General features: G+C 36.4%; 4 protein-coding genes and 1 long non-coding RNA gene across 7 annotated transcripts; 1 reads left to right on the forward strand and 4 right to left on the reverse strand.

Annotated features, from left to right (window-relative positions):
• Positions 1 to 1,524: 1,524 nt before the first annotated feature.
• Positions 1,525 to 6,537, reverse strand: Lint-O (L(3)mbt interactor in ovarian somatic cells). 2 transcript variants are annotated; one of them, XM_076410166.1, is made up of 6 exons: positions 5,171 to 6,537; positions 4,207 to 4,450; positions 4,041 to 4,153; positions 3,770 to 3,974; positions 1,866 to 2,149; positions 1,525 to 1,799 (listed from the first exon to the last, which is right to left on the reverse strand). In XM_076410166.1, the coding sequence occupies exons 1-6, from the start codon at positions 5,951 to 5,953 to the stop codon at positions 1,653 to 1,655; spliced, it is 1,776 nt and encodes a 591-aa protein (XP_076266281.1). In that variant the 5' UTR covers positions 5,954 to 6,537; the 3' UTR covers positions 1,525 to 1,652. The 2 variants fall into 2 exon arrangements, with proteins under 2 accessions (XP_076266281.1, XP_076266279.1); XM_076410164.1 differs by having other exon boundaries at positions 5,081 to 6,537.
• Positions 6,538 to 7,293: 756 nt separating this feature from the next.
• LOC143199968 (uncharacterized) lies at positions 7,294 to 9,177 on the reverse strand. The gene is made up of 3 exons (XR_013006592.1): positions 8,928 to 9,177; positions 7,540 to 7,737; positions 7,294 to 7,425 (listed from the first exon to the last, which is right to left on the reverse strand). It is a non-coding gene; the product is annotated as an uncharacterized LOC143199968 (long non-coding RNA).
• Positions 9,178 to 10,806: 1,629 nt separating this feature from the next.
• Positions 10,807 to 16,434, reverse strand: LOC143199963 (vesicle-fusing ATPase 1). 2 transcript variants are annotated; one of them, XM_076410162.1, is made up of 15 exons: positions 16,291 to 16,427; positions 16,138 to 16,226; positions 15,876 to 16,085; positions 15,678 to 15,823; positions 15,287 to 15,425; positions 14,889 to 15,231; positions 13,111 to 13,276; positions 12,886 to 13,055; positions 12,640 to 12,828; positions 12,455 to 12,587; positions 12,234 to 12,391; positions 11,991 to 12,175; positions 11,776 to 11,934; positions 11,566 to 11,725; positions 10,807 to 11,507 (listed from the first exon to the last, which is right to left on the reverse strand). In XM_076410162.1, the coding sequence occupies exons 1-14, from the start codon at positions 16,291 to 16,293 to the stop codon at positions 11,593 to 11,595; spliced, it is 2,223 nt and encodes a 740-aa protein (XP_076266277.1). In that variant the 5' UTR covers positions 16,294 to 16,427; the 3' UTR covers positions 10,807 to 11,507; positions 11,566 to 11,592. The 2 variants fall into 2 exon arrangements, with proteins under 2 accessions (XP_076266277.1, XP_076266276.1); XM_076410161.1 differs by having other exon boundaries at positions 10,807 to 11,725; positions 16,291 to 16,434.
• Positions 16,435 to 16,578: 144 nt separating this feature from the next.
• pont (RuvB-like helicase pontin) lies at positions 16,579 to 18,380 on the reverse strand. The gene is made up of 6 exons (XM_076410167.1): positions 18,173 to 18,380; positions 17,984 to 18,112; positions 17,490 to 17,927; positions 17,125 to 17,434; positions 16,874 to 17,066; positions 16,579 to 16,815 (listed from the first exon to the last, which is right to left on the reverse strand). The coding sequence occupies exons 1-6, from the start codon at positions 18,311 to 18,313 to the stop codon at positions 16,656 to 16,658; spliced, it is 1,371 nt and encodes a 456-aa protein (XP_076266282.1). The 5' UTR covers positions 18,314 to 18,380; the 3' UTR covers positions 16,579 to 16,655.
• A 90-nt stretch (positions 18,381 to 18,470) lies between these two features.
• Positions 18,471 to 21,631, forward strand: Pmp70 (ATP binding cassette subfamily D member Pmp70). The gene is made up of 3 exons (XM_076410163.1): positions 18,471 to 19,212; positions 19,267 to 19,506; positions 19,693 to 21,631. The coding sequence occupies exons 1-3, from the start codon at positions 19,094 to 19,096 to the stop codon at positions 21,299 to 21,301; spliced, it is 1,968 nt and encodes a 655-aa protein (XP_076266278.1). The 5' UTR covers positions 18,471 to 19,093; the 3' UTR covers positions 21,302 to 21,631.
• Positions 21,632 to 22,922: the final 1,291 nt, after the last annotated feature.

Raw genomic sequence — 22,922 nt, forward strand, 5'->3', positions numbered from 1 at the left:
GATACACCTCAGTGTGGATCTAGAAACCAGAATAACACAAAGCTTCAGTTACGGCAAACCAACCATAGCCACTTTCCTGAATATAAACAAAGACTTTGACATAGTTTGTCGCCTATTGATCCTGTCCTAATCCACCATGAGATTTTAGAGGTCACATTATTCATAATTTTGCATCCAATTTTCTCACGAAGAGAACATTCCAGGTCAAAACCAGAAACCATCTTTCCATGTACAACCACAGTGTGACAACAGTGTCAGGCAAGACTCTGGTCTCGGTCCCATTCTCTTTAACATTGTCTTAAACTCCAACTTTGAGATTCCACATCTCAACTACACAACGCTTTGCCAACAATATCACGGTCTGCAGTATTTCCCATGAAGCCAGTGTCACCTCTGACCCACTACAGCGCTTCCTCTCCGGCTTCTCCGCTTGGTCACGCGACACGGGTTTCATGTTCTCTCCAGTCAAATCATCAACTCCTACAGAAGACGGAACTGTCCCAGGATTCTTTTCTTATAATCACACTAAATTAAGGATCTAAACATACTAAAATTGTCTCCGAAAGATCTCATGGAATTCCCTAAAATATTATATTGCATCTATATAAATCCATAATCAGACCCAAGCTAAATTATTGATGCTTTTTGTACACCTAATTTTCCAGTTCAAAAAAAGTGGTCTTACAATTTCCCTAAGGACCTACCGTATCAGTCCTATCCCCAGCCTCCAACACCTCGCTATAGTTGAACCCTAACCCGAAGACGAGGTAGCCTAACCTTGCCGACTGCCACAAAAATCTTATCGTTTCCTACCTACGCCCACATATATCAAACACAAGCCATCAATTTCTTCATCATATTGAAATATCCTTGATAGAAACATCTTTCAGATATAATCTGAACATAAAATTTTCCTTCTGGATCCGTCATTACTAGCATATCATATAGAGAATATCCTTTATCGCTTGTTCTTTATCTTTATCTTGGGTCAGTTCATTCTCCTAACTTTGAGACTCCCCAGGCATACTACGATCTTCACCGTTTGCTTTGTGGAAATCTCTTGAATGGCTTCTGGATTGGGGTTACCATTCGACTAAAATTTATTCCTTTGTCAAATAAGCAAAGTTTCCATGGTCGTTACCTTTAGATTCATAGGTTAAAATATTGTATGCATACAGGTTCTTATGCAAAATTCAGCAAAAATATATCAATAAAGCATAAACCAAATCAAATAAAACTTAAAATAACGAATTCGAATCATACACACACACGAATGCAATTTACTATTTGTGATTCTCCATAAATTAGAGAATAAATACAATTCGACGAAGCACAATCATTTAGATGGTTTCAAAGTCGGTCTCTCGGTAGGTAGTTAATACCAAAGACTGAGGTTCAGAACCCATGTTAAGCTTAGTTGGTAAAAAAATACTCCAAATTATAACAAAACAAAAGATATAATTCTCTTTTATTCTTCCTAACATTGTGGGATTTTAAATAATAATAGGACGGAGAAAGCCACACTATGTAAATGTCTATAAAACTTTAATAATAATTAACATTGAAATAAAAAGTAACAAATCGATTTTTGCAGCGAATCTATAAAGATAAATTGAATGATATAAAGGCAAAAGCATACTTGTGCGAATATATTATAGCCAATACAAACTCCTATCATCCCTTCTCACTTGTAACATTGTAACATGTCTGTAGATTTTGAGAGCTGGTCCAAGTTTCAAGTTCAAATTAGTCAACACATCCATCCTCTTCAGCAACAACAAAGAACGACCATCGATTTCCTGAAAAAGAGGAACAAATATTAGTAAAAATAACCGGTCCTTCAAAAAGATATTAGCAATTCTTACCTGTTCCTTAAACACCTTAGCTTCTTCCGGGAAATACTGTGCAAAATACTGATAAACTTCCTCAGGCGTCCAGTGAGTAGCATCAGGAATAGATGGATCGATATTTGGATCGTCTGGTTCTGAATCTTTCACACTGTTTGTGTCTGAATGCGCTTCACGATCTGGCGTGTCTGATCGGGGATTGTTCTGGGGACTTAGTTGAGGTGGCAGAGGACTACTAGCCCTTGAATCAACAGGCGAAGACCGTGCAGATATCGAATTAGATTGCGACAAAACCTCTTTGTCTGAAAAAAAAATTATCCAACATCAAAACTAGTGTTGCTCGACTACTAGTTATATAATATAAATATGTCGATTATAGTGATTGAAATATTTTAGAATATATGATTGAATTGTATTAGATTATATATTAGATTTATGTGTCATAAACGTCAATTGAGATGATGACTGTAATAAACTTCTTGTTATTTATATCAAGATTGATCATTTATTTGTTAACAAAAAGTACAGCAATCCGTCATGATAAGTTGAAAACTGGTCAGATCGAATTACGCCAATGTTAATAATATCCATCTATTTTATAAATACTTGGATATTTTTTCAACAAACCTCGTATGTAAACATCATTCTATTCTTTGCATAACTTTGACAATATCTGGTTTATTTTAGCGTTTGGCCTGCGTTTGCACAGGACCACGTAGCAATTATAGAATTTAGAATCCATAACTAAGAAGCAAATGAATTATTTTGATGCTCTTGCACCCAACTTCACTGTTTAAGATGTTTCACTAAGTGTTAGATTGACGTCATGATCCCGGCGAGCGTTTGGGCGCAAATTTAGACCTTAAAATAGAATAGAAAGGCTTTTCCCTATTCCTACAGAGATGATATATTTTTATGAAATAGTAAATACATCGGATTATAAAATAGTTTATCAAAATTAGTCATCATACCAATTCTTCTTCCTTCTTGATCCATATAAGCGATTTATACATTGATTATGCCCAAAACTACACACGAATTAAATTCAAATATATACGACGTTGTTCTTTTTATATAAACCTTATAAATCACAAAGTATCTCGCAAAAAAATGCTTCTGTGTAAAAAGATCTCTAATAATCGTTATGGATTTGCAAATAGATTCTTCTTTCAGAATACAGGGCGTGTTACAAAAGTTCTCGAAACTATTTGTCCAGTGCTCTAGAAGAATCGCAAACTCCGACAAGTGGTAAAGAAGGGGAGTGTCTCTGAGTTAAAAAATGCGCATCTAGCAATGATCCTGCGCAAGAGCGTTTTTACGTGACGTCTGCACAAAATGCAGTAGGTTCCCATCAAATTTTATGTCAAATTGAAAAAGAGCGCAAAGACAGAGAAAAAAGTAAGCTGGCTATGAGAGTGGCACTAAAAATTTAGAGATAACCAGGAATCCATAAAATATACTTAAAAAAAAACGGATAAACCGCATCTTTATCATCTCAAGGTCGCTAGAAAGGAAGAGACCGCCTTAGAAAGAAGATTGTGAACATTTCCATTTTCCATCACGACAGCTGCCTGGCCTATAAAATTCTTGTCGTTCTTACTAAGCACATTGTAGCACTATCACCCCATCCACTATATATTCCCAACTTCACACCACTGGACTTCATGTTACAGTGCCTTCCTGAATTGACAGATACTAGTACTTTGACGAATTTTAAATGTATGTATATTTGCATCAGCAATAAATTGTCTGAAATAATTAATTCTGGAAACTTTTGAAATACACCCTGTGTTTCAAGATTTATTTTGTACAATAGATTAGACAAAGATGAGATATTGCAATTTACAAAACACTACTCACTAGTTGGTTATAAATTTCATGATCTAATATAAATATAAATTTTATAAATTAGTGATATTTACCATTTTCACTTTCATTAATACTGATTTTGTGTGTGGTAATAGAATCACCTATATTTGACTGGATGTCGTTCAGCTTCAACTCGTCTGTTACGTGACAGTTTTTGCACAACCATCTTTGACTATTCTTTGGTTTATCTAATACACGTGGTTGATGACAAGAAAAATGATACCCATCTGCACATACTGAACATACAATCAACATGCCCTGAGGAGACAAGAACAAATCATGAGTTGAATATGCTTCAAAAGTATATATATAAAGTGAACTTACAGCATCTGAGGTGGCATCACATACAACACAAGTCTTACAATGTGGACACTGCCAGCTATTATCTGGGTACATCTTCAACATCATATCGTCACCATTTAAGCAACTAAAATGAGCTAGAACACATATGACTATGTTGACTTTGTAAATGTAACACATGAAGCCTCACCTTTATTACTGCATTCTTTACATGCTACCATGCGTTCATTAGGGCCTCTCTTGTTCTGAGTATGACAAACGGAACAGACACCTCCCTGTTCTCTGCTACTGGTCGAAGTTCTAGAATCGGGTCGCGAGTCTTCATCCTTCCTGATGTTGTTCTTTTCTATGGTGGATCGGTTAAGAGAACCAGCAGGTCGACCCCTTTTCCTTGGTACATGTGTGTCAGAGGGATCGAAGACCTTCTTTGCCTTCTGTAATAAAAGTATTAAGACAACTTGGTTAGTTTATGTACTTACTTGTCTAGCTTACTTTTCTCATATTGGGAAGTAAACAGTAAATAAGCATGTGAATTGAAGTAATTTAGTTATCACAAACAGAGTAAACAGGACAATAATTATAATAAATATAAGATATCATAAAAACAATAAGGAGAGAGTTGATTATAAAGGAATTAAATTAATAAGTTTTAGTGGTGTAACTGTGTAGTTTTTTGTTGATTAATAAGAACATTTCTGGTATGTATACGGCAAGATGTTCAGTATCCAGGATGTACATTTAAGAGAAAAGAAAAATAAATGTATATTTCAATTTGTGTTGTTTTGACTACTATTGATTAGAGGATAATTTTGCATTTTTTCTGGTAACTGATTCACTGTATATGTGGTTGAAATAATAAAGAGCGAATATATTATTCTTATTATAAAGGCTAGTCTCGTTTTATGTAGAGTTATAACTGTTTATTGACAAGTTAGAAAAGTGCTGGAATTAGCTTTGAGGTTATGTTGTCAGGTGGGGTAAATAAAGCTGCTTAGGTTATTTTTTGTGACGATGCGTAGGTGAACAGGGGGGCAAAACAGTTCGAAACAAATGAAAAACGTTACCATGTTGAGTTTTTTGGGTCGGAAAACTTCGACCGTTTGACAGTTGTACGGAACGTAAACAAACTGGCCTGAATGACAGGTGACACTAACCTTACGTCGTCCACCGAGCCGGACGGATCCTGCTTCCAATTTCTTGTCGTCGCCGGATTCCAACCGGTTCTGTTTTTGAGCGGCTACTGCTGCCGCGGCCGCCTGCACTTTTGCTATCATACGCTTCTTGTGCTTGACAACAGCAACATGTTGCTTCTCTGCCGCATCTGCGTCGTCGGTCTGGATCAGAACGTGACTGCTATCCGCCCTCTGTTGCGGCTGAGACATCCATCCCTGTCGGCTGCCATCCTCCGCCGTGGAGCCCAAAAGGAAATTCCCACTCTCTAGCTTAATGAGGTTGCCGCGCTCCACCTCCTTCACCAGGAGAATGGCGACGTAGTTGCGCGTGTAACGGACGCTATCTTTGCTCAAGATATTGTCGATAATCTCGCGCGGCGGTACCCCCAACTCTAGATAGTCGGGATTGTAAACGATCAACTCGCCGAACACGTTGATCAGCAAATCCATAAAGTTTTGGCTGATTGTCTGTTTGTTGACCGCCAGGGGGTTGATGGCCGCGGCAGCATTCGTATCGCGATTTCTCATTTGAGCCCATTTCTTGGCCGCGTTCCTGTAGCTGATACTGCCCTTGTACTCGACTTTCAGCACGATGTTGTTAGCCACGCACCATTCCAGGTCCGCCTTTGCATCGGCCGAGTTCACGTGAAACCTTCGGAAAAGGTAGCTGCAGATCCTCTGAAAGTCCGGGCGAGCCTTGCGTTTCCGCAGCTGGTCGATCGCCTCCAGGATACGCTCCCGGTTGCGCGCCGTCGGGGAATTCATCTCGCAAAAAAACCGACACCGACAGCAAGAAAAAAACAGAACGCGCTGAGCAAAGCGCAAACCGAAGCTGTCGCTGATGGACAAACTTTTTTACCGGGCCGTGGTTTGTTGGAAGTTTACACGCATAAGAAACACTACTGCAACAAGAGGAAGACGACCGGCGCGTCGCGACAGCGCTTTTTACCTGTTTCGGACACTTTATCTCGTTGATACTGGCCTTATTCCCGTCTCACACTACTCCTGAACACTTTCCACACTATTCCCGATACTTTTCACACCGGGGCACCGATGCAACCGCAAATTTAAAGGCCGTGTGCTTCACGCGATACCGCCTCGTCAAGTCGTAACGTCCGCCTGGCGATCACAGTCGGCTTTGGTTTTCCGTGTTGCGACAGGGTAGGCCGTGTGTCGTATTTCGAACAAGCGTACAAAAAGGATGCGCGCGCAGCCGCTCGGGCCCCGAGCTCGCCAATCCTTCGTTTTGTTTGACTCTCTCGACGAGACAGGAAACCGTTTTTTAGACCGACCGGGCGGCTCCTCGGCCGCAAAACTAATTCTCAGACCCGACAGTTTAAAATTCGCGCTGGAACAGATGGCACTGTCGAACGTACCGACCCTGATAATAGGATCGACGTTGTCGCACTTCTCTTCTTTATTATTCATTGGACGACATACTCCCATCAATAAGGTTCTTATTTCCATAGATGTTTTATACGTATGTGTTCCAAAGTAACATAATTATTTAGCATAAACTGTCATTTATTGGTCATAATTTTGATACTATTAACTTTGACAATTTGATTGATGACAGTCTTGACATTAGCGTGCTATAAATAATATTTTAGCCCTAATTATTACTATTTTATTTGTTCCTTGCACATTAAGAATAACTAGATCTAGATTTCATATTAGATGGTGAGAGGGAATCATGGTAGTGGAAAATAAAAATTAAAACAAACCAAACGTGTATTTTATTTCCTTTAGATTCCTGCGTAATAAATATAAAACAGGGGTGGTTGTCCTATTCTTATTTTTTTTAATAGGGCGGGGGAAAGGGAGTCAAAAATAATTAATTATTATAAATCGTTATCTATTGGTGGTAATTTTAATACTATTAACTATGACAGTTTTGACATTTGCGCGCCATAATTATAAGCTCACCTAATAACCATGTTTTTTCTTACTAAGGAGTCATGGTAGTAGAAAATATTTTTTTTGTTATTTAATTATTACATTACACCTCACTATACAATACTACACAAGATCAGATGGTTTGATTATTTTGAGTCTGTGTCCTGTTCTGGTGGTATCAAAAAGCTGCAAGGATCGATGCGAGCGGAGGATCACTTCAATATTCTGATGAGAATGGGAGTCTTTCCTCATGCCCCCTTGCAATTCTCTTGATTTTTTGACCGACTGCCATCAGTCCTATAGTATTTGGGTGCTCCTACAATACCTCTCAGGACTTTGTTCTAAAAAATTCGTATTTTATTTACGTTACTATTTGCAGAACATCCCTATAATTGAACTCCGTATGTCCATATAGGTTTTAATATTTGCTTATATAATAGCAATTTATTACGTACTGATAAGTGTGATTTTCTTCTAATTAGCCAGTACATTTTCCTATATTTCAATTCCAGTTCTTTTCTTTTTTACTTTACATATTCCTTCCAGCGTAGTTTTGCATCAAGATTCATTCAGAGATATTTAGCGTTTTTGCAATGTGGAATGATAGTCTTATTTAATGTTATTGGTGGTTGTACGGTCTGTTTACAGGTGAACTGCGCATGTACAGATTTACTTTCATTAATAAATAAAAATTAAAAAAACCAAACGTGTATTTTATTTCCTTTATATTCTTGCTCGTTTAAAGAGGGGTAGGGAGGTTGTGCTATTATTATTTTTTCCTACATAGGGTGATGGAGAGGGTATAAAAAATGATTAATTATTATAAACCGTTATCTATTGGTCCTGATTTTAATACTGTTAACTGTGACAGTTTTGACATTTTCATGCTATAAATAATATTTTAGCCGTCATTATTATTGTTTTAGTTGTTCTTTGTACGTTAAGAATAAGCACACACAATAACCATGTTTCTTTCTTACTGGAGCTGAAAGTACTAGTGGCTCTTCTTGGTAGTAGAAAATAAAAATGAAGACAAACCAAACATTTATTTCCTTTAGATTTTTGCGTAATAAATATTAAACAATGGGGTGGTCTTATTCTTATTTTTTCTTACATGGGTGAGGGGGTCAAAATAAATGCCGTTCCATGATATCCCATACGATACGAATACGATACGACGTGATCGCTAATAAAGTAGATGATTCTATTGATGCCTCGTAACATAACATAACCTATCAGTAGTAAAGTTATATAAAATATTTTGGCCGAACTTGTACAAATTTTTCTTAAAAAATGTCAAGTTAAAAAATAATAACAATAAATAGCTAGGCCTATAAAAAAAGACGCATAGTCAAAACAAAGGGGTATATGACATTATTATGATATCCAGTTGAAAGTACTGAAATATACCATATATACAAAACAAGATTTCTGGAATATTAACGGTCAATAATAATAGAGGTAGCTCGCAATTACCCTTATGGACGGTGAATATACTTGAACGCCTGACTAAATCCGAATTTCGGCAACGTCGCTGGGATGCGATCTCGCTTCTTGTTTTATTCATGGGGTACCATACGCTACCTGAACTATGTAGGAATCGAAACGGTTGCGTATCAGGGACATTACCAAAAACGTGGCCGACCTTCAAACTCGCATTAATGCTCGCGTTAATCGGCGCAACTAAGTTGGCGCTTTCGGTAAAATCGCAGTTTCGACGGGCGAACCAAAAAAAAAGAACCGCGAAGAGTTCCGAACGGAATCGATAACAACGAATCCTCCGCGTCTTGCGAAATCCGCCAAAGTTCTAAAAATAACGTGACCCTTCAGCGCCTTTACGTACCGGCCGACAATCGATATCAATTGTCGCAACCCCTGTATACGTCCAGTACAACTCGACTAACAAAACGCACCGGCAAGATGGGACGGAATGACGGGACTCCGTGACGTTTTTCGCCGGCGACATGCACGCATGCATGCGGTCTTTTTGCCGCCATGTTGTCGTCTCGGGCGCGTCAAGGGCTGCTGCGACCAAGGGCAAGCCTTGACCTTTCGTTTCGCGCTTTTATAATAAGACGACGCAAAAAACTCTGCCGTTATTCACAGGATGCATGAATCATTCCTTTATCTGGATGGTCTCCGCGTGCACGTCACTGAGGCACGGTTTTTTACGCCTCTCGATTTTATATGCGACGTATCGTATTTTTATCGCCGAGCGGGCATCGGAAATTGTACGTTGTTGACAATGACATTCCTGAGGCGATGCTGCCACTTTTGACAACTGTGGAATAGTGCCCGCGCGGATATCTTAAAAAGACCACTTCGCACGCTATAAATAGAATATTAGATGTCGCTTAAAAAATGCGGCGGATACTGTTAGGTTTAATTGTCGCTAATGGGACACGGAAAAGTAGTCGGACTTCTAACATAATCAAGTTGGCCTCACGAATAAACATCCCCGCCGATAAACATCATCCTGATTAAAACAGAGCGAGTTTGCAAGTGGAAAAGCAGGCCTCGGAAACTGTCTACGTGGATGACAGCAAACTAGCGCTATCAATTCGGCCGGTCGGACCGACTTGCTCCGTGACGTTTTATTGGTATTCGTTCTGTGCTTTTATTTGCCACCGATTTTCAGTTTGTTTTTGTTAAGTACATAAAAACATTGCCTCTAGATTAGACGCTGCGTCGATAAGACCAGTTCGAAACCGGTAGGGCAATGGCTTGCCGCTAATACAGAAACGATATGATAACAAAACACATAGCTTTATAATTTCGCCTTTAAAACAATCGGTCGTTGATATTAAACGTGTGAAGTGATCCACGTTTTCATTGTCTCACAATAAAATAAATTCAGCGCGCTATAGTAAAAGAAAAACGATTGTTAACGTTTTAAAATGTTGATCTGTAAAAGCGAAAGCTGTAATTTTTGACAGTTACAATTACAGTTTAAAACAGTTCGATAAACACAAGTATAAATAATAATCGCATTCAGACGTGTCTTATGGTGGATGCGCAAATTTTAGATCCAACGTTTAATACTTTTAAGTACCTACCGTTACAATACAGGCGTGCATACGCGAATACCACGTGCAATCCAACTAAACTGTCAATATATTTTCTTCGAATCGAGTTTCGTTTAGTTCTGACGGAGTTGCTACGCTCTATTCTTTGTTCAGAACTTTTAGAGAGTTAGTCCATTTTTCATGGCATGTAACAATTCGATCAATAAATGGGTCACTCGGATACTTATGAACCAAATTAACATACCACGGCCAAATGATACGGCATCCCTTCGTGTAATTTTTTGATAAAATTTGTAATGTTTAATATAAGGCATACTTCAGAAAGTGATGAATGAGAATGATTATCACCTTATTTTGTTCTAGGTTACTTTCGCCAAATGATGTTTTGGTAGTTATATTGGCGCCATATTGATCTTTAAATATATATTGTTAAAATTATTCTTTTTGAATAAAACTTTATATATGACTTATGTTCTTGTACATTTTAAAAGTTCCTTAAACTCCTTTAAAATGTAAAACTTATTCAATTACATCTTTTGAAATCAACCGATAATAAACTTTTTAGCATCGAGCTGGCTCAGGAATCCTTAGCTGACTTGATATAGATTAAAAAGGTTTTTATTTAAATTAACACATTTTGTTAAGAGGATTCTCGGGGCGAGGTAAAGGAGGCGATAAGGTATAACTAAGAGAAACATATATTGGATAAATGTTTATTTTTTAATTATAACACTGATTTTTTTTAGTCACATTCAATAGTTAACAAAATCCAAGATAAAAAAATACCGCGATAACAATAAATAGAAAATAATACTCGTTCTGCTAGTACTTAAATGGAATAAACAACAATTAAAAGTATGATAAAGATTTCGTACAAAAAAACAGATAATAGAAACATATATACACACAGCTTCCTTTGAGTTGAGTAGTAACGACATAGTAAGTCAAATGTACATATAATGCATTACAAAGCTATTATGGTAGCTTGCACAGGTAACTATTTTACAGGGGAATAAGGAAGAACTAATCTGAAATACTATGATTTACCTGCTTAATGGTTAGCCTTAATAATCTTCGTAAGATTATTTGACTGGTCTTATGTGTAAAATAAGTAGCACTGACTTATTTTTCTATACAGTACGCGAGATACTTTATTAAAACTAAGCTGCTACAGCAGTTAAATTATTCTTAATTAAAATATTGTACACATAGTTATGTTCATGTTAAAAACTCACAATCTCCTAACAAGTAGGGGAATGTATACATTATGCGTTCAATATTTATATATAAATATATATATATGTTATGAAATATTTATACCTGATCTTCTTGATCAGTTTCAAGTTCTGAAAATCGATAATCCACTCCGTTATTCCACCGAAATACAAATCATCGACCTAAACAATTATTCCTAATCGTAATTGACTAAAAACCGATATATTGCTAAATATATACCTAGTTATTTTCGAGTCGTTCCGTATTCTAAGCCATTCCTGGATCTTCCAGTGCACCGTCTTCCTCCAGCTTAGTGATTAGTTTAATCACCCTCATTCTTTCGTCCGTTTGTCTCGCCATGTCGATAAGAGCCAACAATTTCTTGATTCCAATGAATATACTGAAAGAATTATTGTTTTAAATTGATTAATCCAATAATTCGTAGCTTACCGTTTGCCGTGAACTTGATGAGTAATTTGCTTTAATTCTGCATTGGTAAACACCGCGGATGCCTCCAGTACATTTAAAAGGTGCTCTGCTTTTGATAAGTTAGGGACATGCAACACTGTAGTGAATGCGGATAACATTTCCATCTCCTCCAGCACTTGTCTGAAAACGAATCGGTGAGTACGACGACTATCGCATAACATACGTTTAGGTATAACCTCCTACTGCTGGTGCAGACAACTAATAACTTTTTGCCTGGTGGAGGTTCTTTCTTCAGCAATACTAAAAGAGCCTGCAGAGTTAAGTTGGAGTAACGGGGGCCGATGGGACCGTAATCTAAAAGTCTTTCGATGTTGTCCACCAGAATACAGCTCAGGGTGGACCGGTAGGCATCGTCAAAGATCTGGTTGCAATATTAATCGAGTTTAGTCTGATGTTGTGTCAGGTTTTGATCAAAATACCTTGCGAATACTCAAACATTTGGCAGTTTCGGTGAATCCAACCATTTCTTCCGGAGAACAAACCTTAACGAATGGGAAGTCGGAGTTTTTCGCTATTTGTGCGGCCAATGCAGTTTTGCCGGAATTTGGTGGGCCTTCTATTAATACTGACACCAACCCTACAAGGAAAAGAAGAAAGTAATAAAAGTGATATAAAACGTTAAAAAAACCAAAATATGTACCTGAAGTATCAGTAGCGCGGGCTTGTTGAGCAAACAAGCTACCATCTTCCAAAATATGCGTAACTGGTGGTCCCCAGTTTATGATACCTCGGGCGACATATTGATTTAAGATATCCTCTGCCGTTCCAAAGGCCTAGGACAAAAACTCGTTGAACAAACGAAGTAAATCAACCAAAGGCACATACCGGTTTAATATCGTGTTCTAATGCGTGCAAGAAGTCACTTCGGGTAACCAACAGTTTCTCAATGGCTTCCGGATCCACTTCTACTTTGTTCGCAGCCTTAATTAAGCGATTCATCGCCGTTGATTGTGCCGCACGTACCAAGCCTTCCAGTTCAGCACCAGAGAAGTTCTTCGTTAAAGTAGCCAATTCCTAAAAAATAAGAATCTAATAGAAAACAGTTTTAAATCATCAGACACGGTATTTTACATTGTTATCTACATCATTGCTAATTTTTTTGTAGTGTCTCATTCTTGCGGTATGTATGTTCAAGATCTGTACTCTTCCTTCTTCATTGGGTAAACTGATTTCCACCTGGACCTCCAGACGGCCTGGCCGGAGCAAAGCCTCGTCAATCATGTCTCGCCTATTCGTCATACCTGTTTAAAGCAATTTATTAGAGGGTTTTACGCGTATCGATTCAGCGAGACTCACCAATAACAAGTATGTTGTTCAGCTGTTCCACGCCGTCGATTTTGGATAGCAACTGGTTCACAACAGTGTCATGGACACCTGTGTTTCCAGCAACAGAGCCTCTCTGTTTACAAATAGCATCGATCTCGTCAAAAATGATGATGTGGAGACCACTATTTGGACCAGCCTGAAAATTGTTATACTTAGAAGCATCATGAATTTCGAAATTTTCACTTTCAATAAGTACGTTAAATAAATTTAAATCAATCTTCGAAGTATTATGGATAGGAAACCAAAAAAAGTAGTGAAACATATATAATTCCGCGTGTCAGGTGTGTGAAGAACTAATCCAAGTTTCTTCAGACTAATTTTTACCCAGAAAATTAATCATCAAAGGAAAGAACAATTGTTTGTCGATGAAAGAAATGACATGCCTTGACCGCTTGTTCAAATTTAGTATTGAACTGCTTTTTGTCAATGTTTAGTAAGAAAACAACTAAACCATCTGTTGATTTTTCATCGTGTCTATAGAGCGTTTAAGATGTATCTATATCTGTTTCTACCGATATTTAAATTAGTAAAATACATTTAATCAATGTAGAATTAATATTTTTATTTAAAGAAATAGATATACCATGAGTCAGATAAACAAATAAGAAAAATTTCATATTTTTCAAAATTAATTTATTCAAATCAATTTCTAATGAACACTAATCGATGATCTTCTGCTGCTTTTCTGCTAAAACAATAAAGTCATATAATTTTCAGAAACCTCTTTTAAAGCCTGCTTTACATCACTGAGGGAGTTTTGTGGAGATCGGAACAAATGACAGTCAGACGGGTTGGGGTCCGGGCTATACGGTAGATGCATAAAGTCACTAAAGATGCTTACGACGCCTTTCTTATTGATTTCATTTGTTGCTGACAGTATTAATGTCGAATTAATGGTTTGGCCTGGTTCCAACAGCTCATGATGAACGATCGATTTCGCTTTGTTTCAGCAGCGATTCACAAATTGAAACTTATTCCAATAAATTTCGCACTGTTAATCCATGCGGAATCCAAGTAGCGATGTTGGTGTTCACTTAAATAGTTATTACCATAAACACTATACGATTTTTGATGAGCCTGCATTGCATTTTTTATCTTTGGAAGTAATAAAACAACATAATAAAATAAAACGAAGTCACGAAAAGAATAACGATTCTGCGATCTCCGTTTTCAAAGCCCATTAAATTTTGACTGAGTAAACAAATGACGCTACTTTTTTTAAACAATAATTTACATGTATGTTTTGTTTTTAAAATGGTCGTGAAGGAGTTGAAGATGAGACCATCAATAACCGATAAAACGTGAAATTCTGATCATATTTTGTGTCTTGCCTGAATGTTTGGTAAAAAAACAACATTGTAATCATGTCCTACCTGCCATAATCGTCATAATCAATTCTGTTCCCAAAAATGTTTAAAACTCGTATAAGGTCACCTTTTTGCAAGCATATATAAGATTAAAAATGAATCGCCCAAGCAGCTCAAGGCTATTCCTAAAAATGAGTTCCAGAAGATTTTGGAGATTGGAAGATGCGCAAGCATAACAGATAATGAGGATCATTTTGACGGGGAAAGCATTAATATAGATTAATAAATAAAATGATTTCTAAAATGTAAAATTCACGTTATTTTTGAACGATTGCAGTTCAAAACGGTATACTAACCCGCAATCGCATATTATGGCTTTTAATATATAACATATGAAGTGCATAATTATCAACATTAGACTGCATTAGTTAATGCACTTACCCTTTTTTCTTCCTCTTCTGCTTCAGCGAACAATCGTCTGACGTTAGCTTCCGACTCGCCTACATACTTATCCAAAATTTGTGGACCGTTTACTATCTTAGGTTCTCTGGCGTTCAACATTTTGCCGATTTGCCGTGCCATCAAAGTCTTACCGGTACCTGGAGGCCCATACAACAAAATACCCTTTACGTGTTTGCATCCTAATTGCTCGACGATCTCTGGTGGGAAGACTCGAGACGCAAAGGCTCTTCGAAATATCGCATTGAACTCGTTACTCAGACCGCCAATTCCCATTTTCTGGAAATCCCAATCGGGATTGATGATGGACTGGCGCATTGGAGCCCTGTATAAAATTTCATATAAGATGCAATCCCGTTTGCATAAAAATCAGTACAAACCCCGCAGATTTCCCAACAAGGTTTAATGACGAATTTTCCGCCTTTTGAAATTGAACAGTAGTGTTTGGTATTAATTGACCTATACGGGCTTTTTTTGGTTTAGCTTCCCTACCCTCCTTCAGTGCAGATATATTAGCAACTGTGAACAATTTTCCAATGTTAACCCAGAATAATTTCAATGTAACAAAACTTTTAAAAATATAAATTAGTAATGTATTTTAACAGAACATAAAATATTTAACAGAATATCAAAAATATATAAAACACATATTTTAGTTATTATTCAAATATTCAATATTTGCAAATAAAATAACAGTTAGTTAATTTTAAATATTATCTCATGCCTTTTAAGTGACTATTAGTCAACAGAGTCAATATATCTTATGTCTACCTTCTAAATCTTTTACCACCAAAAGTAATAACTTTTTGTCTTTAAATGAAAATGCCAACTGTTGTCCTACTGTAAATATCTGATTAGGAAAACTCAGAAGAAATTCTTTGGCCATCTCATCTGTATCATACTGTTCCTGGGAAGTCCTATAAAAATACAATAAGTATCAAATGAAATTGTACTCATAATATCTTTTACGTTTTTTTTTGCATGTAGTCTGCCTCTAATGTTATTAAAGACAAGTATTCGTCAAGGTTATACGGTTCGACTCCAATTTCTTGGTTTAGAGACAGGACAGCCCATTTTCTTTGAGGTAAACTGAAGCCTATGTTATATCGAGGTACTCCAGGGTGACATTTTATGGAAAACACAAAAGTTTGGCCACCTCCTGTATTAATTCGAATGTGTCTAGAAAAAAAATTAATTAAACATATTACGCCACATCATGACACTTACTCACTTCACTCCCGGAAAATCACTATCATTAATAATTGCACAGTTTGTTAGGGATAATTCATCAGTAGGGCACTTGGTCACTTTGAAAACAGCCTGCAAAACCATAATTATAAATTAACGGGCTATTCCACTTGAAATTAATGCCTATATATTATACCATCGTGATGGCTTTAGCTTCCTAGATCACACAAATATAGTTTCCCTGCTGCACTGCAGGTCTCAAAAATGTATAAAATCAATAACAGACCTCATTTCATTCTGTTGCCGCAAACTGACAAATGACTTTTTGCGCTTAAGCATGGTTCACATGTTTTATTGTTACTGAACAATTTCTTTAATTTTCACAAAATTATAACTGTGGTAATTTATTTTCAGATATATACTTTACTAATACACCGTAAAATAACAAAAAGGGCATTTTACATGGCAATATTAATAGATCTCATTCATAAAAAAACTTTATTAAAGCATACTTTACATAACCTAACAAACAAAATTATACAAGAAAGTGTGCAAATATGCCTAATTCATGAACTTTTCTTTGTTTTCTGATAAGATTTTGGCAGATTGTTTTGCGTCTAGGAAAAGCGAGGCTATCTCCTCAATATCAGCCTGGATAATATTATTTCTACCATTGATTTTTGCTGTTAGATGGGCTGGAGTCAATAACTGTACGGCATATCTGAAAAATAAATGAAAATATAGTAGATACTAAACATTAAACTATTATTATGTGTTACCTCAACGTGGCTTTAACACCAATTTCACCTAAGGCAGCTATGGCCTCCTCGTCAATTTCCAATCCTTCTGTTTTTGCCCTTAGTTTTAAAATTTGCTCCATGTCAGGTCTGCCATAGGGTACTGTTCTGATAATCAGTAGTCTATCAAGAAGATCTAATGGTATTCCATGAGGTGAATATATATCATCTGTACCTGCAAACGATAAGACATTGTATCTGTTTCTGCACAGAAAGAGAATGAATCATGTTACCTCTAATAACACACCTTCCCCTGTTGGTAGCAAAAATAACTATTGGAGCAATAGCACTCTCCAGTGCCCTATGTAAGTATGTAAATGTTTCAATATCTAACATATGAACTTCATCAATGAATAGAACTCCTGGTACAAGTTCAGCTATTCCCTGATCTATATATTTGTCAACAATTTTATTGATTTCTTTTCTGAGTTTGTCAGTAATTTCTGTCTTCTTTGGTTTTAACAACTGTCCCATCATAGAAAGTACATCTTGCCCACCTTGAGGCTTAGCATTAGCTGCATCCAAATCATGTAAAGTAACATCCTAAAACAAAAATGTTGATAATACTCTTTTCCATGAAAGTACTTTTTACCCTAACCTGTACGACTTCCTTTTTCTTGTGTACATCACCTTTTGGTAATGGTACATACTCCTCAGCTTCCAAGTCAAATTCAGTTGCATAAGCATCAGATCTTCCTTGGCGCTTAACAGCTCCACTTGTAGCTTCAATGTAGATGACATCACCTACTTCTACCTTTTCTTTCTGAAGAGCTTCATAGATACTGGGGTCAAGTTTTAACTGTTTGCTACCTTTTGCTGTACGAAGACCAATTACAACATGGCTAACAGTCTTTCCATATCCTCCAGCTGGGTTTTCTGTTTCTACTGGGGTCAGTTCACTTACTTCTCCTTCATAAACTTCCTTGGTTTCACGAATCCGAAGACCAATAGCTCTACGAAAATTTTCCATAAGGACTTCAGTTTTCTTAATTTCTGTGCTATATACTTCAGATCCAACCATAGGACAAAAAGGAACCTAGATAAACATATTTGTGTATATATTATAATGATATTTTATCATGTCATGTTTACTTTGTTCCCTAATTCCTGTGCTATAGCTAAAGCTATCGCTGTTTTGCCTGTTCCAGGTGGACCTGCTAAAAGTACCGCTCTTCCAGCCATTTTCTTACTTCGAATCATATCTACTACTACTCCAGCAGCCTGAAAATTATATACTAGTTGTAGTTAGAAATCTTAAATTAAATTAGCTGGAAGTCTAACCTCTCTAGCTTGTTCTTGACCAACCAAACCAGCTGCTTGTTGAATAGCAAATCCAATTTCATCCAAACCTAAACCTTTAATATGGCTATGGGCGCTTATTCTTTGCGTTTTTACAGTACTTTTAACTTCTTCAACCTTCATTTTGTTAGAAAAACGGTACCAAATTATCGACCAAGCGGCATCCGTTAATATGGAAACAAAACAAAGATATTCATGAAAAGAAGAGGTTATATTCACTCAATTCACACTAAAAATTAATTCCCCTAAAGATTTTATTTGCTTTAAGACGAATTATATCATGCATATAGTTATTATCAGTGAAACTAGATGTTAATAGATATTATTAAAATTTTAATAATGTTCAATGAATCAATCAAAAAATATATTTAACAATTATTTCTTGTGAATAAGCCTTTAATATGAAATATGGGTAAAAGTGAAAAAGATAAACAGTATATTGTCAAAAAGTTTCTGTTTTTAACCGGAGATTAGGTGTTGACTTAAGAGAGGTTAGCTAAAATTGTTGAATTTGTATGATAATTTATATTTTTGTTAACTATAATAATTAATTTTTTATTATTCTATAATTAAGAAATATATAGATTGATTTAGGGGTATTGTGACATTCATCATAAAAGAAGTAACCAATCTAAATGAATCTCGCGATGCATTAACATAAGTTTTGATTTATGAAAAGGAGAAATCTTAAACACTTTCATTTGCTGTGACGTAACATTTTGCTGTATTTACCTCTCTTTTTATCAGTTATACACAACTGTTGGAGTGTGTGTAAAATTTCAGTTGATCAAAGGACAGTATTTGATTAACATTCTTATGGTCAAAGTTTAAGATTCTACCAGTATTGTTTCGGTATGCATAGTCATTAAACAAGTTTTGTGTTTCTGTGATATACTCATAAAAATGGCCCCAAACTATAGCAAGTTTTTGACTAAGAATAATGCCCTAGCTGGGGCAGCAGCGTTAACAGCCAGTTTATTAATATTATCTTATAAAAAGCAGAAAAAACTGAAGGTCAACAGGTAAGAAATATATTTTTCTTATGAACTCATACATAATATTTTGGAATCTTTTAGAAAAAAACTCAAAAATGATGTGGAGGAGGAACTAAAATATTTAATAACTGAAAAAAAGGAAACCAAGACGAAGGTACAGGTAGATAGAAAATTATTCATTGAGTTAAAACAGCTATTAAAAATAATTGTGCCTGGATGGACATCAAAAGAATGTGGTATATTTTTTTTGATTGCTGGCAGTTTGGTTGCTAGATCTATATGTGATCTATGGATGATCAATCAAGGAACAAAGATTGAAAGGTGCGTTTTATTTCTGTGAATTGTTAAAATTTTATCACTTTTTATTACCAATAATTATATACAATTGAAAAAAACAAGTTAATAGAATAAATTTAAACAATAATTTAAATTGCATACTAAATATTTCAAAATTATGACTATGTTTTAATAATTCATGCAGAATGATGAATTTTTAATTGTTTCCAGTGCTATTATATCCATGGACAGACATCTTTTCCATCAGCGTCTTCTCAAATTCTTCCTCACCTTACCTGTGGTAGCTCTAGTAAATAATTTGCTAAAATATTCAATTGGAGATCTAAAAATTCGTCTCAGAACGAATTTAACTCGCAGATTTTACGACGAATATCTAAAAAATTACACATACTACAGGATATCCAACTTGGACAACCGAATAGCGAATCCAGACCAACTTCTCACTACCGACATCGATAAATTCTGTGAAGCGATCACCGATTTATATTGTAATACCGCTAAGCCTCTATTAGATATTGGCATTTACGTGTACAAATTATCGACATCGATGGGTGGAGGAACGCCGGCTTTGATGATGAGTTATCTGTTTGTATCAGGGCTGTTACTGACTCATCTACGCAAACCAACAGCACGATTAACGGCAGGAGAACAGAAACTAGAAGGGGAGTTTCGTCATATTAATTCCAGACTAATAATTCATTCGGAAGAGATTGCGTTCTATAACGGTAACCAGAGAGAGAAGGCTACCTTATTGGCCAGCTACAAGAAGCTGCAGAGTCATCTGATTAAGTTTCTGGGCTTCAAGGTGATCATGGGTATTACTGATAATCTGGTCGCCAAGTATTTCGCTAGTATCGTAGGTTTTTGGGCGGTGTCGTTGCCTTTTATATCGGGGAGAATTTCTAAAGAGAGTCATGGTGAAAGATCTCGTCTGTACTATACATACGGCCGAATGTTGTTGAAATTGGCTGAAGCTATTGGGCGATTAGTGCTGGCGGGTCGAGACCTGACGAGGCTGGCAGGTTTTACCGCTAGAGTAACACAGCTGAAGACTGTCTTGACGGAACTCAACGAGGGGAGGTATGAGAGAACGATGCTTTCCGGCGCGGAGAATCTGAAACCGAATGGTGGGAAATTGATTTTCCAAAACAATATTATCAAGTTTGATAAGGTGCCTCTGGTGACCCCTAATGGAGACGTGCTTATTCCAGAACTCACGTTTGAAATCACGTCAGGCATGAACGTGCTGGTTTGTGGACCGAATGGTGCAGGGAAATCGTCATTGTTCCGTATTTTGGGAGAACTGTGGCCCTTGTTCGGCGGAGTCCTAACGAAGCCCCCACGAGGAAAACTATTCTATATACCACAAAAGCCCTATATGACTTTGGGATGTTTGCGAGATCAATTAACTTATCCTCATAGTGCGAGTGAGGCAGCCAGACGTGGCGCCACAGACCAGAAACTCATCGAACATCTAAATCGAGTTCAGCTGGGTTATTTATTAGATAGGGAAGGTGGTTTAGATGCCATCGCCGATTGGTTGGATGTACTCTCGGGCGGAGAGAAACAACGAATCGCTATGGCTAGGCTTTTCTATCACAAGCCCCAGTTCGCTATTCTCGACGAGTGCACCAGTGCCGTGTCTGTGGACGTAGAGGGTAGCATGTATCGATATTGCAGAGATGTAGGCATTACCTTGTTGACAGTATCACACAGAAAGTCTCTGTGGCAGCATCACGAGTACGTCCTCCAACTTGACGGCCGTGGAAATTATTCCTTCAAACCCATCGAAAATGAAACCGAACAGTTTGGCTCTTAACTATCATATTGTTGGGCCTAGAAGGTATTGGAAATTAACCAATGAAGGAATTATTCTCATTTAACTTATTGGCCAGTTGTTATGTTTGGGATTGGTTCGCACAAAATGTATCATTACACGGAAAGCATCAAGGGTGAAGCTACGGTTTGTATTTCTTCGCCATTTTTTGTTTATCTTTTTATAACTATTTTTTGTTAGTTAATTAGCTCGAGAGCGCACAAATAAGAAAAGCGTATACATGTACACTTTTTACCCAATTATTTATTTCACGGTCTTAATGTATTGTTGTTATTTGCAATTTTTAACAATAAATTATTTATTTAATACTAATCAATATCTTTAATGTATCATTAACCCCTCAGTTTCAGGTGTTTTTCGGTATCGTTTTTTTTTTCGTAATAATTAGCGCGATTATTTATAACCCAAAGACGTAATATGATAAAAAAAACATTATACCCTTTTTTATCGTTCTGTATTTGCCATGAGAAATTTTGGGTACATATATGTGACCAGTCGACAGGATTTAGCCGTGGAATTGCATCCAGATATATTTTTCTCGAGTATTAACCACGTGCAAAACCACGAAAAATATATGCGAGTTGCCCGCTTGCCTTGTAATTTCGGTGTCGTTTCGTCGTCGTCAAATGTTATATCGCAATTAAAGAAAAAACAAGGCCAACCCAGCAATCCGGATTTAGTATTTTGTTTTCTAGTTCAAGTAAATAAATTTCGTTTCTGTTTTAGAGTTATGTCGCAGGGGGTAACAAGAATTATTCCTTGTTTTGACGACAATATTTGGCTACATTACACCCAGTTCATAATATATAAACGTAACGTTGTTTATTATAAACGCATTATTCGTTTAGAATCTATATAATTAGTGATCTATTTTTGGTAATTTTTTTTGGTTTAAATAAGTGGTATTAATCAATAAAAAGTCAAAGTCAACTTAATATTGTAAAGCTTGTATTTTTTCTATTTCTTTCTATGGTCATATAATTTAGATATTTATAGTGTAAAACGATTTTTGATAAAAAAGGCAAAATAGGGTGGGCCATTTGCTAGCTTATTTTTGGTGGGCGTTTTACTTGGCAACACAAGCTCTCTAGACATTAACATATATTTGGTGTCAAACTTTCCTTGTAGGATATGGAAGGTTTTATTCTTGAATATTAAAGAGATATTTCCATGTTACACTCATATGGTATTTATTACACATTACTACTTTGGGCTTATAGTGTTTTTAAAATTATAATAACATCATAAATATCAAGCGGTGTTAAATTACTTGATCTAGAAGGTTGAAATGATTCTGATCATCGAAAGGTGAGACGTTTCATATGATTAGTTGTTAAATTGTTCACGGGCTGTGTAGCATGAGTCACCATCTTATAGAAGTATGTTCTCACAATACAATCCATTTTAGATAGAAAGAACTCGGTTGTCATTGTCTCTATATCAACCACAAATGACAGTTACTGATGACCAGCCTAAAATTCCCACCAAATAGTGACACATTGTGGATGTATTTATTTTTTCGATAATCATATGACGGATGAACCTCAAGTGTGGCAATTTCGATAATTTAGGAAGCCCCATTGAAGTAGAAGATTAACATTTT

This window comes from Rhynchophorus ferrugineus, unplaced genomic scaffold (assembly GCF_030347505.1).
Source record: "Rhynchophorus ferrugineus isolate W39M unplaced genomic scaffold, kcgeb_rfMv2 rfM7, whole genome shotgun sequence".
Lineage (NCBI taxonomy): Eukaryota > Metazoa > Arthropoda > Insecta > Coleoptera > Curculionidae > Rhynchophorus > Rhynchophorus ferrugineus.

Coding starts and splice junctions, on each gene's coding strand:
- Lint-O (XM_076410164.1), bottom strand. CDS start 5,953: ATGAATTCCCCGACGGCGCGCAACCGGGAGCGTATCCTGGAGGCGATC. Junction 4,451..5,080: donor GACCCAAAAAACTCAACATG/GTAACGTTTTTC, acceptor CTTTTATTACAG/AAGGCAAAGAAGGTCTTCGA. Junction 3,975..4,040: donor GTGATGCCACCTCAGATGCT/GTAAGTTCACTT, acceptor TTGTCTCCTCAG/GGCATGTTGATTGTATGTTC.
- LOC143199963 (XM_076410161.1), bottom strand. Junction 16,086..16,137: donor AGTGATTTTCCGGGAGTGAA/GTGAGTAAGTGT, acceptor TTTTTTTTCTAG/ACACATTCGAATTAATACAG. Junction 12,176..12,233: donor AATGTTTGAGTATTCGCAAG/GTATTTTGATCA, acceptor TATTGCAACCAG/ATCTTTGACGATGCCTACCG.
- pont (XM_076410167.1), bottom strand. CDS start 18,313: ATGAAGGTTGAAGAAGTTAAAAGTACTGTAAAAACGCAAAGAATAAGC. Junction 17,435..17,489: donor AGAAAAAGGAAGTCGTACAG/GTTAGGGTAAAA, acceptor TTTTTGTTTTAG/GATGTTACTTTACATGATTT. Junction 17,067..17,124: donor GGGAAGGTGTGTTATTAGAG/GTAACATGATTC, acceptor TATCGTTTGCAG/GTACAGATGATATATATTCA.
- Pmp70 (XM_076410163.1), top strand. CDS start 19,094: ATGGCCCCAAACTATAGCAAGTTTTTGACTAAGAATAATGCCCTAGCT. Junction 19,213..19,266: donor AAAAAACTGAAGGTCAACAG/GTAAGAAATATA, acceptor GGAATCTTTTAG/AAAAAAACTCAAAAATGATG. Junction 19,507..19,692: donor CAAGGAACAAAGATTGAAAG/GTGCGTTTTATT, acceptor AATTGTTTCCAG/TGCTATTATATCCATGGACA.